This window comes from Sarcophilus harrisii, chromosome 2, assembly GCF_902635505.1.
Source record: "Sarcophilus harrisii chromosome 2, mSarHar1.11, whole genome shotgun sequence".
Classification (NCBI taxonomy): Eukaryota; Metazoa; Chordata; class Mammalia; order Dasyuromorphia; family Dasyuridae; genus Sarcophilus; species Sarcophilus harrisii.
Genome location: NC_045427.1, coordinates 652,058,665 through 652,074,515, shown reverse-complemented (window position 1 = coordinate 652,074,515; position 15,851 = coordinate 652,058,665). Strand labels below are relative to the sequence as shown.

The following is a 15,851-nucleotide window of genomic DNA, read 5'->3' as shown; positions in this document are numbered from 1 at the left end:
CATATCCTCCCCAGACAAGTTGTCTTTCCAATTTGCCAGAGCCTTTGATTCAATTACAAATCCTGGTCAAAAAGCATCCCTTTGAATTCCAACAGGAGGCCCGGGCTTGTCCTAGTCCCCACTAGGTCTGAGCCAACTTGGGCCCTCCCAGCCCCCACTGGTTCTGATCTGCTCTAGTTGTCCCAGACCCCACCAAGACACCCAATATAATAAGCTTCCATCAACTAAAGTCTTGGCAGATGGGCCTTGGCAGCTCCCTTTTCTGCCAGGATCTTCTGTCCGCTGAGAACTGTATTCTCAGAGCAAAACTCCATTTTCCATAGATCTGCCGCTCTAGAAGTCAGTCTCTGGGTAAACTGATTTCTATCCAATAATAATTTTCATTTTGCAATTAATATTCGGGAATGAGGGAACTCTTTCACTCCTAAAACTTGCGGCCGATTTAAAGGGGATTCTTAACAACTCTCTTATAGCCATTAACCTCGAGACCACCAGGAATCTAGACCACTCAAACAGCATCAGAGGTATGGAGGAAGGATCATAAATTCTATTAAGTGAAGAAGCTGGAGTTAGGAAGTCTGAGACTAGAAAAGATGAAGGGATCATCTAAATATTAGAGATAAGCCATCTCGAGTTTTATGGCTCTTTGGAATGTAGAGTAGCCAGAGGTCTGAGGCCCAATTCTCTGGGTCCTAATGGCCAGGAAAGAGGGAAAGGGGCTTGGACCTATTGTACTAACTCGGGGAAACTGAGATAGTATAATTCAGGAAAACTAATGCAAGGAAACTGAGGTAATATATTTCGGGGAAACTGAGGCATTATACTTTAAGACCCAACTAAAACTCTACTTTCTAGACTCTAGAGGTAATCTTCTCCAAATCTTCTTAATTCCTGCCTTCCTTCTTTAAATTATCTCCTGTTTATTCTGTATATATATTTTTTGCATCTTCTCTCCCTCATTAGATTGTAAGCTTCTTGAGGGATTCTTGCTTTTCTTTGTATCTCCAGAACTTAGCACAGTGCACATAATAAATGTCATAAATGGGTTTAATAAATGTGTCTTTTTTGTCTTATGGAGGAAAAAACTAACTCATGTCTATCCATTCATTCATATGTTCATTCACCCAATAGATATCCAAAGAGTATTTACTCTCTTCTGGGCATTGTAGTAGGTGTTAGGGGGGATGCAAAGATGAATAAACATAACCCTTGACTTCCAAGTACTTATTTTAAAAAGTTTTCTTTAAATTTAATTAATTAATTTTTAATTACTTTAATTTATTTTTAAATTTTAACTTTTTAAATTAAATTTTAATTTAATTAATTAATAAAAATAATTTAAATGTTATTTAATGTTTTGTGTTCCAAATTCTATCCCTTCCTTCTTCTCCTCTCCCCCCCCCCACCCTATATAAGTAATCAAATATTGGTTGTTAAGTATGAAATTACATAAAACATTTCCATATTAGTCAGATTGTATAATAAGACTTGAAGAAAAGAAAGCAAGTGAAAGATAATCATGTTTCAGTCTGTATTCAATAAATACCAGTTCTTTTTCTGGAGGTGGATAATATGCTTCAGCATCAGTCCCTTGGAATTGTCTTAAATCACTGTATTGTTGAAAATGGCTAAGACATTTATAATTCTTCATCAAACAATATTGCTGTTGCCGTGTACAATGTTCTCCTGGTTCTGTGCACTTCACTATGTAATTCTTTCCAGGTTTTTCAGAAATCATTCTATTTGTCATTTCTTAGAGCAGAATGATATCTATTAAAATCATATATCATAGTTCATTTAACCATTCTCCATTTAATGGGCATCCCTTTGATTTCCAATTCTTAGTTACCATTAGAAAAATCCTGTTACAAATATTTTTGTACAAATAGGTCCTTTTCCTTTTTTCCCCCTCAAGCACTTATAATCTACTGGGAGAGTGGGTTGGTAAAAAGAAGTAGACAGGACTTATTCATAGATGAGTATAATTCAAGGCAACGTGTATTGAGGGCAAAGATATGAGGAATAGGGAAATCTGAGAAGGAAAAAGTGCCTTTTCAGTTGGAGATTTCTTGGAGAAGGCTGATATTTTAACAGGCAAACATGAAGCAAATGTACATTCCAGGTATAGAGTGGCCCCAGGAACTTAGGTGATTGCTCCAAGGCAGGAGAGAGCAGGGTGAAATTAGGCAGGCTTTTGGGAAGCTTTCAATGTCCAGTTTGGCTGGGATGAATATGTAAAGAGGCTCATTTTGGAGCCTTCAGGAGACCACTTATGAAACTGTCACATGAGAAGCTTCCAAATGTAGCAGTTTGGAAAAAACCCTGGGGCCAGTCGTTAGAAGTCAAGAGTCAGGGTAGAGAAGGATGAGCTCTAGCTGAAGATAAAGAAACAGAAAATGGTAGTTATGTCTGAAGACCGGGTATCTTGTGCAGATTCTTACCATGAAGGTCAATAGAGTCATTACACAGAATTCTCAGGATGCTCTGGAACTCAGGCTAAGAAGCCCAGTCTTTTGCTGAGATGACCAGTGTTTCCTAACCTTTGGTTTCTAGATTGAGAACAACATCTCTTAAGAACCACACAGAGTTTCTCCAATACTCTGTCCTGTGAATCACTTTTTACAAGCTTCTTAGAGCAAGAATGGTTAATAGGAAGATGACATAGGCTCTCTCCAGGAGACCAATGTAGTGTAACAGTCATCTGTGAAAAGCCACTAAGAGCTTTTAATATCTGACTCAGTGTTCCATTATCACCCTACTATTCTATTTTTAATGAATTAATTTTAAAGTTTTATTGATGTATTTTAATGTCACATTTTAATGCTTCTTATAATCCCTACCCTTCTAACAGTAAGTCTTCCCTTAAGATGAGGAAAAACATTTAAACAAAATCACTCTAGTTTTACTGAATAGGCAACTCTCTATACCCAGAATCCTCCATCTTTCTAATGAAAGAAGGGAGAACTATTTCCAAAGAAAGAAGAGAGCACCATCTCCTTATTTTTTTCTCTGCAAACATTATAAGCACTCCCATTAAACTGTTTTATTGTTGTTGGGGATTTTTATGTAATTGTTATAGTCATCTTCCATGGCACTTTAATTAAAGTTCTGTGCTGGCACTTCATACACCAGATGATTAATCTATATAAATTTATCAGATGAGGAATAAAATGAGATTTAAAAGAAAAATAAATGAGGCAACAGGTAATAGGAACCTAGAGGTACCTGAGAAGGGCTACGTGTAAAATATTAATGTGGTTAACGCAAGATCAGGAGAAAGCCAGGCTGAAGCATTTTGTAGGGTGTAATATGCCAGTCCCCAGTTTGTATTTTAGTTTTCAGTAATCATCACAACACTAGGCAGCATCTCAAAGGCATTTATGGTTTGCAAAGCCCTCTCATTTATTGCCCTTTATCCAAGTTATCATTTTATTCCCAGGAACTAGGGAGCCAGGGCAGATTCTAGTCAGTCACAAGTACATTTCCCGGGGAGCCAATTCAGCTGCGGCCCCTTAGCCTCCTTTCTCCCATGCTCCATAACTGTGGAGACTTTTCTCCTCCCACTAAATGTATTTGGCTTCAGGCAGGCAGCCATCCCTGCTGCTGAGGATGACTCAGAAACCGGCTCCTCTGGGCAGGACCTGGCCCGGGCTGGGGCTCTGAGCGCTGAACTACCGCTGGCTTTTCGCTGGCTGGGCTGGGCGGAGGAGGGCGTGGGGCTGTGCTGTGCGCAAGTATTGGGAAAGCACTCCGGGAGCGCACGGAGCCTGGGCCTCTGCTCTCTGATCTCCGCCGGAGGATTTTAATGTGAATTGGGAGAACAGGGAAGCCAGCCAAAGGCTCCTGGGAGAAGGCAGCCGAGGGCAGCTGGGAACTCTCCGGGCGGCCGCCGAGACCCGCGCCATGGGCATCCTGTATTCCGAGGTAAGCCCCCAGCGAGCCTCTTTCCCCCCCCCCCCCCTCCCCGTCCGTCAGAGCCCCTGGGGCCGTCTCTCTTCTGGAGGCTCTGTCCTTTCTCCTCTTACTTCGGAAATTAACGTCAGATTTGACAAAAAGTCTCTGAATTTTATTCATCTTGTTACTTTTTACAGCAGAAATTTACCCAACCCCTTCCTGCTGGTGTCACTCAAAGAAAAAAAGCGCTGTGGGTTTAGGAGCTCACAAGCTCCTACTGTGTGTCTCCCGGGAAAGTCAGCTCGCCTCTTCTGTTTATTCCGAGAGTGGGACAGATGCAGAGACTGGTTCCGGAGCCAGCGGGGCTGGGTTCCAATCTCACCTTTGCCAATTACTGCCTCTGTAAATTGGCAGAGTGACTTTTACCTCTCTGGGTCTCAGTTTCCTTCTCTGTCAACTAAAGGGATATTGAAGGAGACTGAGGTTCTTCACCGTGTGTGTGTGTGGGTGTGTGTGTGTGTATGTGTGTGTGTGATGGACCCGTTTTGTATTTCAGTGAAACTTGGGGAACTCTTAGAAAAATGGTTGTTGTGAATATTCACAATTGAAAGAAATTCTAAATTTAGCTCAGAGGTAAGTGAAAATTGAAAGATACTTTCCCCCTTCTTATCCACGTTTATAGATCTCCCTGAAATTTATTCATGGGGGTTCCTGTTTAATTAAAGGTTCCTATTACCTGTTGCTTCAGTTATTTTTCTCTTAAATTTCCTTCTATTTCCCATCTGATATATTCTATATAGATTAAGTCATCTGGTGTATGAAGTGCCAGCACAGAACTTTCATTAAAGTATCCTGAAATAATTTCCCCCTTCTATCCAAGTTTATAGATCTCCCTGAAATTTATCCATGGGGGTGCTGGACCTTGGAGTCTCTTTACCTCTTTTTGGATCTCAGTTTCCTCATCTGACAAATATTGGATGAGATGTGTGTATCTCCTGCCCAGTGAGCTTTCTCCTGCTAAGTTTTGCTACTTAAAAGTAGTTGAGAATCATTCTGATCATAGAGATCATTTTGAATCATTATGGAATCATAGATTCCAGGGTGTTTGCTCTCATTATCAGAAGTGGAAGAAAGGGATCATCTGGACTTTGTCTAATATCGAGGTATTTCACACAGTAGTGACATGTCTTCTGGAGGCTTGCCTGAACTCTTCATCTTCCTTCTGAGTACTGGGACTATCTATTGTCCGAGTTTGGGGGTGCCTCAATGTCCATACCCTCTATATCTCCCTATAATGCCTTTAAAAAAAGGGTCACTGGGAGTCCATGGGGAAATGCAGAAATTCACTAAGTAGGAGCCAGAATCCTCAATCCTTCCTTGAAAAACAAAAAGCTGCATCTCCTCTTTGAATTATTCAATTACCATATTCAAATGACTTTTTCTTGAAATTCAAATTAACTTTTAGAAAACTGGATTGAAGCTAAAGAAATAACATCTCCCGGACAGCTCTGAATGAGAAGATAGAAAGATAAACAAAAAAGGGCACCTGGTACTAATTATCAGCTTGGCTTTCCTCCCTCCCTGCAGCCTGAGCTAGTCCCCCAACCAGTCAGGCCACATTGCATTGCAGATACGTAGAGAAGGCCCGGAGCTCTGGGCCTCCTTCCAGAGGCCGGGCCTTGTTCTCTATGGCTGTATTTTCATCCCATCTGGGTCACACCGGGGCCCCAGTCTCTTTGTCTTTCTTCAGTGCTCTGCTGCATGATTATTGTTATTTATTTATTTTTATTTTATTCTTATTTATTTTTTATTTTTCTTCTTATTTTATCCATACTTTTCTAGTACGTTCTAGTACAGTTCATTGAACAATAGAAACAGCAGACCCGGTGCTGCTTTGGGGTCATGGGTAGGGGGCAAGTGAGCAGAGGAATCAAGGAATTCTAAGTGTGGTCCTGGCTTGGCCATTTGGGGAAAGGTACATCTCTCCTTCATTAGCACTGAGGAGAAATTTGCTCTTCAATATTTCCCTTATTCTTCTTAGTGGGAGTCCTGCATCCAAAATGCAGAATATAGCCCACTAATCCCTTTCATTGGTGGTGTTATCTTCCCAAACATCCTCTAAGTGTTTTATTTTTATTTTTTTTGGGGGGGGTCTTCTTTATTTATTTATTTCTTTATGGCTGAGTCAATAATATTACTACTATTATTACAACTACTGTTACCACTATTATTACTACTGCTATTACTATTAGCACTGCTGCGATTACTACTCCTACTTTTACTCCCACATATATATATATATATATATATATATATATATATATATATATATACATATATCTTATAGAGAGAGGAAGAGACTATAAAATATAATGCTTTAAGGTATACATAATATTTGATGGATATTATCTCATTCAATCTCCCTAATCACCTACTCTTATAGCATTTCAATTTCTTATCTGTGAAACAAAGCAATATAGCCTCTGATGTTCCTCTAAACTCTTAACATATAATCTCTTAAAAATCAGCAGTTCCACCAACAATGTATTAGCATGCTTGTCCTAGTGGAGCAGTGACCGTTTCAGTCTTTTATCATCTTGCCATTTTTCTGGGCATGAATTAAAAACTCAAGGTTGTTGTAATTTGCATTTCTCTTGTTTAGTGATTTGGATCACTCGAATATAGTTGTTGATAATTCCTATTTTTTCTTTAGAGAACTGTTCTTTGGCCATTCCTATTTTGAGGAAGCTTTATAAAATACAGCTGACAATCGCTTCTCAAGAAGACAGGGAGAGATTGAAGCATGATGTTCTTTTGGATCATGTGTGTTCCATGGATGATCCAGTTGCTAAAATGATAGGAATAAGGACCGAGTATATAATTCCTTTGGTAGAAACAACTTGTAACTGAGAAAGTTCCATCTACTGGTGCATTTCACTTTTCTCTATAACTTATGTCTTCCTGCCTCCAAGACCATCTCTGTCTCTCTCTGTCTCTGTCTCTCTGTCTCTGACTCTGTCTCTCTCTCTTCCCCCTGAGGAAAATTCACTTTTTTTGGCCTCTGCAAAATGCCCACTGTCCATAGCTTCTCTGCTCACTACTTCCAATCCAAATACGGGTCTTACACCCCCAAAGTGGCCAGCTCAGGACATCCAAGTACTTATCCCTCTCTTAGCCCACATTTCTATAACATTTCAAACTTTGCAAAGGATTTTATATGTATTACCTCGGTTGATCCTTACAATACCTCTGTGAGATAGAGGCTACTATTATTATGATTATGTAGATGAGGAAATTGAGACAGGCAGAGCTTAAGTGCATTGGCCAAGTTCACACAGCTACTGAGAGTTTGTGGCTATATTTGAACTTTGCCTTCCTGACTTCCAGCCTAATTCTCCAAATAATATGAAGAGCTGTGGACTTTGCTCCATTTCTGGAAGCAGAGGTCTTGAGTTTGAATTCCTCCTTAAGATCTTTCAGTTTCCTCACTTGTATAAAGAGGAAGTTGGGCCACTGACCTGTGAACTCACTTCCAGCAAAAGTCTTTTGTTTCTCTCTGGGCTGGGTCTACAGACCCATTTATTGGACGCTTGAGAGAAGCTGTTGCTTAGGAAGAGGAAAAGGAAACAGTCCAAAGACTAAGAGCAGGAGCTGAGAGGCAGGTGAAAGAGAGCAGGGAGGATGGTGTGTTTGGGAGGAAGATGTCAATGAGGACCTCACAGTGACCGCTGGGGAACAACTTATGTTTTCTTTTGTGTGAAGCAATGAGGGTTAAGTGACTTGCCCATTGCCAATGTATTGTGAACTGATGTTCTATCCACTGCGCCATCTTGCTGCCCTGTTTGTTTCCCTTCTTACCCTGCCCTTCCTCTGCTGGACATTTCCCATTTCCCACCCCCCAGCTCTAAATCCAGGATTGCGATAGATACTGGAATGAAAAAGAGGGCAGGAGGTGCTGATCCAGCGTGTGCTCCCTTCTCCACACATGGGGGGGACCCCACAATCACAGTCTACCATACTCACGGGGCTTCCAAAGCACTTCCCTCCCAAAGTCCCTGTGAGGTTGCTTGGCTGAGAGAGAGGCCAAAGGCCAAGGGGTACCTGGGGCCTCCTGAGAGCCAGGACCCTGTGGGGCCCTCTGGGCAGGTGCCCGGCCTCCTTGGTCCTGAGGCTGGAGCATTAAAATCCTGGCAAGATTTGCTGATGGAAGGAAAGGGTCAGGACTTAAGTTCTGGCCTCAGGCCGGCGATTTGGGGCCACTCCCAGGGCTGGAGGGGCCCTTTGCCAGATCAAGGCTCTCACAAGGAAGAGAAACCAAAAGGCTGTACTTGCCCCACTTACTCTTGGGTGTCCTGCTCCAGAAGGAGGAGACAGAGCATTGTGACCTCTGTAATAGAGATCAACTTCTTTTTCCTGCCTCTGCCCGCTGGGGACTGTGTCCCAGAAGTCGCCCTTCGGTCCCACCCGAAGATTAGATGGAGCCCCTTTGGGAAGGGATCAGCCTCCAGGAAAGGAAGGCTGGCCAGCGGCCTGGCCAGCAGGGCCGTTGCCTGTCTGGAAGCGGTCCCATTAACTTGTCATCCCTTTGGGTCAAAGCCCCGGGGAGATAATACAGTTTTCTGGACCTGGATCTGAGTGAAAAGCTCTTCCATCACCCACCCGGCAAATCCGACTCAGCTTTAAGACTGGAAGGAGCTACCAGGTCCATTTTTAGAGGATTCTGATCTTCAAGCTGAGTTGGTTTTTCCCCTTCTCTCAATGGACATTTGTCCCTTAACAACTTATCCTGGCCCCTTACTCCTAACACGCCCTCCCACCTCATCCCCCAATTCTACCCTCTATGACAGAACAGAACAAATTTATCATGACTTCCTCCGAGAGCCTTGGATCAGCTGGAAGGGGCAGTGCCTCGACCCAGAGACACCTGGATTTAAATCCCAACAGCAGACACTTAACAAGATAATATTTGTAAATGGTTTTGGAAATCTGAAAGGGTGATGTTAGCTCTTATTATTACTTAATCTCTCAGCCTCGGTTTTTCCTATGTAAAATGGGGATAAGAATTGCACCTATCCCAGAGTTGTTTTGAGATCATATCTTAGTGTGCTACATGAAGGAGAGCTATTATTGTGTTTGAAGACAACTATAATCCCTTCCTCCTCTCAAATCGAATGCAGTAACTCTTGTCAGTCATTAACACCGTAGTATAATTGATTAGATATGAGTCAGCACCCTAGAAAGCTGAGAGTTGATGACAATCCCAGGGATTAGGAAAGGAGGAGAGGGACCAGAAGGTCTGGAGGAACAGGTTGTTTGGACAGGGCAGTGCCAGGGTTGCTAGGAATAGGCAGGAATAAGAAAGGCCAAGGGATGGAATCAGTGACCTCTCTGATGCCAGTTTTGTCTCCAGCTGGCTTCCCCGCCCCCATAGTGATGGCTGTTAGTTCTCCAGCTCCTGATCTCTAAGAACGTGAACCCCCCAGAACGGGGGCTGTGCGTGTTCCCATGTGCCGCCGTCTGTGGAGTACAGTAGTGGAAGAATCCTGACTCTGGATCTGGATTCAAATTGTGCTGCAGCTTGTGGGACCCGACTCCTGGCTCTCAGTCTTTTCATCTCTAGAGGAAGGGGGCTGGGCAAGATGGTCTCTCAGCTCCTCACTAGATTTAGGAGCCACAGGCAGGCTCATAATCTTTTGGCCGAACTTTGCTTGGGGGCTTATAATGCTTGTTATGCTGTAATGATCGTGGATCACAGAAGTCAGAGCTGGACCCTTTTTGACATATGGAGAAACTGAGGCTCGGACAGGATTCAAGACCTACCCAAGATCACACAACCAGTCAGGGACAAAGTAGAAACACACTCAGGTGAATGGTCCCATTCAATTCTGTGTGTTTCTCTGTGTGTGTGAGTGTGCATTTCTGGGGGTGTGTGTCTGTGTGTGATGCTCTGGTGTATATATTGATGGAATTAATAATAATAATAAAGTAATATTTATATAGCACTTACTTTGTGCCAGACACTGTGCTGTACACTTCCCCATGATTCTTTCCTATATCATCACAGCAACCTTGGGAGGCAGGTGTTTTTATCCCCATGTTAAAGATGGAGAAACTGAGGCAACAGATGTTAAATGATTGGTCAAACAGTGTCTGAGTAATTGTCTGAGGTGGGATTTGAAATCCTCCCCCACAATTCACTGTTTTAAATGTACACGAGTAGAGTTTTAAAAATTTATTCACTAGAAAGGGTCTCCATTGTTCTGCAGCCACCTCGAAAGCCCATTGGATCTGAGAGAAGAGGAAAGGAGCCCTGAGTGGATTTCTGGTTGCATCCCTCCCTCTCCCATCCACTGGAATCCACCCAGTGCCTCACCACACTCATTCTGTGCTCCCTTGGGGCTGCTCACTAGTGACTCACTTCTTAAAACCATCCACAGTAATAAGCAAATATTTCAAAATTTCCTATTTAGGAGCAAAAGCAGGGACCAGCAAGGCCAACCTAGGCCTGAATCAGAATCCTGTCCTATAGGAGGCCCTCTGCTTGAATACCTTCGGTGACTGGGGAACTCACTATCTCCCAAGGCTTTCTTGCCTTCTGCTCATTCTCATTTTTAGGATGTTTTTTCTTGATACTCTTGGCTTTGTTTTCCTGAGAAATCATCTAACTTAGAAGGCAACATGGGCTGATGAATGTCTGCCAAAGCATGAATGCAGATGATCTCTTAGTCACACAGCTTCCTGGCCAGCTTAGAAAGCTCTGATTTGGCCCAGATTTAAATCTGGGAAGTAACAAGTAACTAAAATCCTTCATTTTATTATTTTAAAAAAATGAATGTTTATATATTTCAATTGTTGGCTAAGAAGTATTGTCAGAGGCTGGATTTGAACTCAGGTTCACCTGATTTCAGAGCCGGTGCTCTATCCACTCACCATTTAGCTTCCCCCCCCCCTTTTAATTTGTTTCTATTTTTTTTGTTTTCTGTTTATAAAAAAACAATAGAAAAAAGAAAAACAGAAAAGGAAAATAAAACAAAACAAAATAGGACATTGTCCCGTGCCCAGCAGAACATCAGGGAGGATTCACAATCTATAACAACAAATTACCAGTTCAAGAAAGGCTATATAATAGTAGAAGAAATTATATTTATGAGTATCCCTTTTTTTTAGTTTCCTTATAGGTTATTCTTTTGTTTTCTGCTGTGTACTTTTTAAAACCTTTATTTTTTCCCCTTTCATTCCCCTCTAGCTCTCCCAAGCAAGCCATAAGATATTTTTATACATACATAGATATATACACAGTTAAACATATATATTCACACAGCCCCGTAGACCCACTCACGTATGCATATATCTGTTTGCATACATTCATAGAGCAACATGCATACGTATTTACATATTCTCAGACATAGGCACTTACCCACATGTCAACATGCAGCCAAAACAGTATTAGGATGGCTGACATATAATGGAAATCTCCATGATTTCTCTCGTAATTGAATCCTTAAGACTGATTTTATCTAAGATCAATGATTACTAGACATTCTTTTTTCCTACTAAATTCTCCTCCTGATCTTTGTTGCAGTCTTTGTGTATTTCTTTTTTCCTATCCCTGCTAACTCTTCTACTTTAATTCTGCTCCTTAACTTGCCTTCCTATTACTTAACCTCCCTCTACTCATGCATCCCTCCTTTGTCTTCTTCCCCCGCCCTTTTCTCTCCCCTCTCCCTTATTTCTTTATACATTTTCAAAGATGCGAGAGGACCCTTGTTCTATTCAAGTCTTCTTTGCGTTTCACCAGTCCATGTTCCCCTGAGGCACAAATTTGTTCTGTTTGTGGGGGAAATCTGGAGAGTTTGGAATTTACTGACCTATTCTGTCACCTTCCCAGAATCCTTCTCGACCTCTGAAGATTCTTTTTTTTTTTTTTTTGCGTCTAAATTATTTATTATATCACTTTGATCAAGTTATTTAAATACACTGAACCTCAATTTCATATGAATCAATCAATCAAATTCTTATTAAGGGGAACTAAAGACAAGATGGTAAAAACAGGAACTCTCCCAACCTCTCCCCCAAACCATTTCAAATTCCTTTAAATAATGACCCTAACAAATTTCAGAGTGTCAAAATATCTCAAAAGAAAGAGTAGAATATTTTCCAGCTGAAAGCAACTTAGAATGTCAGCAGTAAAGGTCGGGGAGGGATACGGAGGAGGGGGGGAGGTGAGGTTCCAGCCCACAGTCTTGGTACAACTTATACCAGTGCATCCACACCCCTAGCCCCAGATTGGTGAAAATTATCTGCCATAAAAAATTATCTACCATATCAGGGAAGAGAGTAATCAGTATAAAACATTTTTGAGGAGGGACAGAGTGAAAGGAGAGAATACATAGTAGAAATAGTAATTGTAAAAAGAATCTTGAAGCAAGTTTCTCTGATAAGGCCTCATTTCTCAAAGAGAGAGGCAAATTTATAAAAAGTGAGAGCCCCAATTGATCAATGATCAAAAGATTTGATTTATGCCCCAAGGCTATACATTCATGCATATCCTTTGACATAACAACACTATTACTAGGCATGAACACCAAAAAGGATTTAAAAAAAAAAAAAAAAAAAGGAAAATGACCTATATGTACCAAAAATATTCAGGGAAGCTTTCAGGGCAAAAATATTGTAAAATGTGGGCATACCCATCAATTAGGGAATGACTCAATAAATTGTGTTATGTGTTTGTGATGGGATATTATTGTTTTATGGAAAGTGAAGACCAGGATATTCTCAGAAAAGAAAAAAAAATAACCCAGCAACCTGGAAAGTGTTCTAATGAACTCAAGCAAAGTATACAAAGCAAAAGAAATGTTCTGGGATGATCAGCTACAATCACTAGGACAATCATCTGTGTCTATTCTGAAAGACTTATGAGGAAAAGTCCTATCCATGCCTAGAGAAGAAACTGATTGTGTCTGACAGATTGAAGCATTTTCTCTTTCTCCCTCTCTATTTCTTTTAAACTTGATTTTTATTGGACCTCTGAAGATTCTTAAGCCAAAGCTAATTGATACTTTGTCGGACATATTGTAGAGAAGTCTCTTCTTGTCAGCATATTGTAGAGAAGTCTCTTGTCAAGTACAAGCTGGACAATACCAATCAATTCATAAATGAGCATTTATTAAGCACCTATTATATACCAGGCATTGTGGTAAAAACTGGTTCTTCTAAGAGTGATAGTTTCTGCCTTCAAGTAGCTCACATTCTACTGAGGAGACAAGAAGCCTCTGAGGGCCTTTCCAAGGCAGGTTCCACATTGAAGAGCTCTATCTTTAGACATTTTGTAGAAGGACCTTCAGGAAAAGTTCTTGGCCTTGTGACATCAAGACCACAATTCTAGAAAATAAGCTTTTCCCCAGCCTGAAGCCTTTGACCACCCAGGCCATGTTAGATCTTGCGGTCAGATTCAGAAGATCCCTCCTTTCCTCCACTGTTTGCAATGAGGAGCTCACTTATGGTCTTCTGGGCAAAAACAAGCACAAAATTTCTGCACATCCCTAGAAGGCATCTCCTCAACACAGGGAGAGGAGCAACTTCAGAATTTGCATTTGAGTCAAATGAAAGACCAAGCCTCTCTAGAAGAGACTTGTACCTGGAAATGATTACCTCATCATCCACCCTCACCCCAGCACCCTTCCCTCAGATCCCTTTATCATAGAAAATACAACAGGACTTGGATACTATAGGAAAGAAGACAATGATCAATCATTGGGGGTTTCCTGGACATCCACAGTGACCCTATGGTGCCAGAATCAAGGAGAGTCTGGTGGGTATGCTTGTGGACTTGAATTAGCAGGCAATCAGCAGGAATCTCTGAGGTTGGCAGAAGCTCCAAGGCCTGGGGCCCTTTGAATAGTCCTCCCAGCCTCCCCCTCCCCACCTTACTCTCCTAGTATATATAAAATATATAAACAAGTTGATACCAGGGGAAATCATGGACACCTGGGCAGGACCAGGTAACACCACCTGAAAAAGTGACTTTTGACTTGAGTCCTAAAGGAAGCTAGAGTTTCTAGGAGGCATAGAGTTCCAGAGGTGGGGACAGCCTGTGCAAGCCCAGAAATGAAGCATCATGTTTAAGACTCAGCAAGGAAGCATCATGGGTCACCATCGGGTATGTGGATAGGAGCCTGGAGAGATAGGAAGGGATGGTCTGAGAAGAGCTGTAAGTGACAGCTGGCCACTTGTCAAGCCTGCTGGAGCAGTAAATCCTGTCAGGGAAGACTCAATGTCCTCTAAGGTTCCTTCCAGCTCCTGCCTGAGTGACTGTGACTTGGGTCCATTTCTCTGTGCCTTTTACTCTCTTCCTTATTCTCAGCTCCTTTGCACCCCCCTCCCCAAGCTGGGGATCCTTCCCACTGGTTCCTTTCTGACTTCCCAAGCCCATATCTACCTGTGCCAGTGACTTCAGCACCAGGCTGCATTTCCCCCCTCCACCCTGCTGGAACTGGCTGTAATTATCTTCTCAAAAAGCTTCTATTTTTGCCTGCTCTAATCTCTTTTGACATCAGCATTTATAGTAATGACTCATTGGCCCTCAGTCTTACCTCTCCCATTCAGTGATCCTCATCCCGCTCATTGCATAACCAATTCTTCACTTGTTTCAGTCCTGACCAACTCTTCATGACCCCATCTGGCTTTTTCTTGCCAGAGACTGGAGAGGCTTACTGTAGTGTTCTCTGTTGTTATCTGGAGGTCTTGGAGCAGCCTTGTTTCAGCTCAGTAATCACCATAAGAATAGCCAGGTGTTAAAGTCCAAAAGTCTTTATTGTCGCTTTCACAATCTAGTTTCCTTACCTGGGGCCCAGCTAGCTTTGAGAGCTTTTCAGGAGTCTTGATTTCAGTGGAGAAGTGCAGGAGGACAGGTTAGCTACCACAAGGCTAATGAAGATGGAATAAATCACTTTCCTTAGCTCTAAGAAACTGAGCTCCCACTGCCAGTCCTCTTCTCTTCTCTGTCTCTGTCTCTGAGCCTCTCGGTCCCTCAAGAGAGCCACCAAGAGCCTGACCAAGGATGGAATGAATCTCACCCAGTCTCTGCTGGCTGTTATACACTCCATTATCATAGGTGCAAATCTTGTGGAACTATATTAAGTACTAAGTACATGTAATGAACTAGAGAACTATTAAGCACCATGCTAAACTAGATAACCATTGTATTTATCAATTCCACTGACTTAACAACTTGTAAGAATCCTTGTTTCAAGTTCAGAGTTCTGGCCCATAATATCTCCCGCTTTCTTTTGTTTTAGAACATAGGTGGTCATATCATCCCTGACTTCTCAAGGAGGTGAGAACCCTAAAAAGGAGGCGATCACACTTTCCATGACTGTTACAAAAGGGATGAAAACACCAAAAAAGGAGGCAATCATGTCTTCCCTGACATCTTAGAAAGGGAGATGAAAACCAAAGGAAAATGGGGAATCAAACCAGATTAGCAGATTTCTGAAGGGTCTTGCTTTGAAACAGGTATACAAAAATCCATCAACATGGGAGGTATTACAAACAATATGAATCAACATGAGGAATTATACATGTGAATAAGTCCTAGAAATAGTCCAAAACCAATCTATTGTTCATTACTTCATGTGTCTGGGAATCAAATGATTCCTGCAAGTTTTGAAGGCCTGCATCAGTCTTATCATGTCTCAGGGAATCCAATGATTCCTACTGGTTTTGAAATTCTGCAACAGTCTTATCAACAATTTTTCATCTCAAGGAATCCAATGATTCATGCGGGTTTTGAAGTTTTGCAACAGTCTTGTTATCAACCATGATCTTTCAGTGTCAGATGTTTTTTAGGTCTTCTCATTTTGGGGTTGTTTGTTTAGGGGTTTTCTCTTTTTCTCTCTCTTTTCAAGTGCTCGTTGGCACTCATCTGATTCCTTCTCCATCTGTAGAAATACAAG

General features: G+C 41.7%; 1 protein-coding gene across 1 annotated transcript in view; it reads left to right on the top strand.

The window, feature by feature from the left end:
- The first annotated feature begins 3,680 nt into the window (after positions 1-3,680).
- Positions 3,681-15,851, top strand: part of ANKRD22 (ankyrin repeat domain 22) — a 28,278-nt gene continuing 16,107 nt past the window's right edge. Inside the window, exon 1 of the mRNA XM_012540647.3 lies at positions 3,681-3,924. Within this exon, the coding sequence (XP_012396101.1) occupies positions 3,904-3,924 (21 nt within the window). The 5' untranslated portion in view covers positions 3,681-3,903. The remainder of the gene's footprint in view (positions 3,925-15,851) is intronic.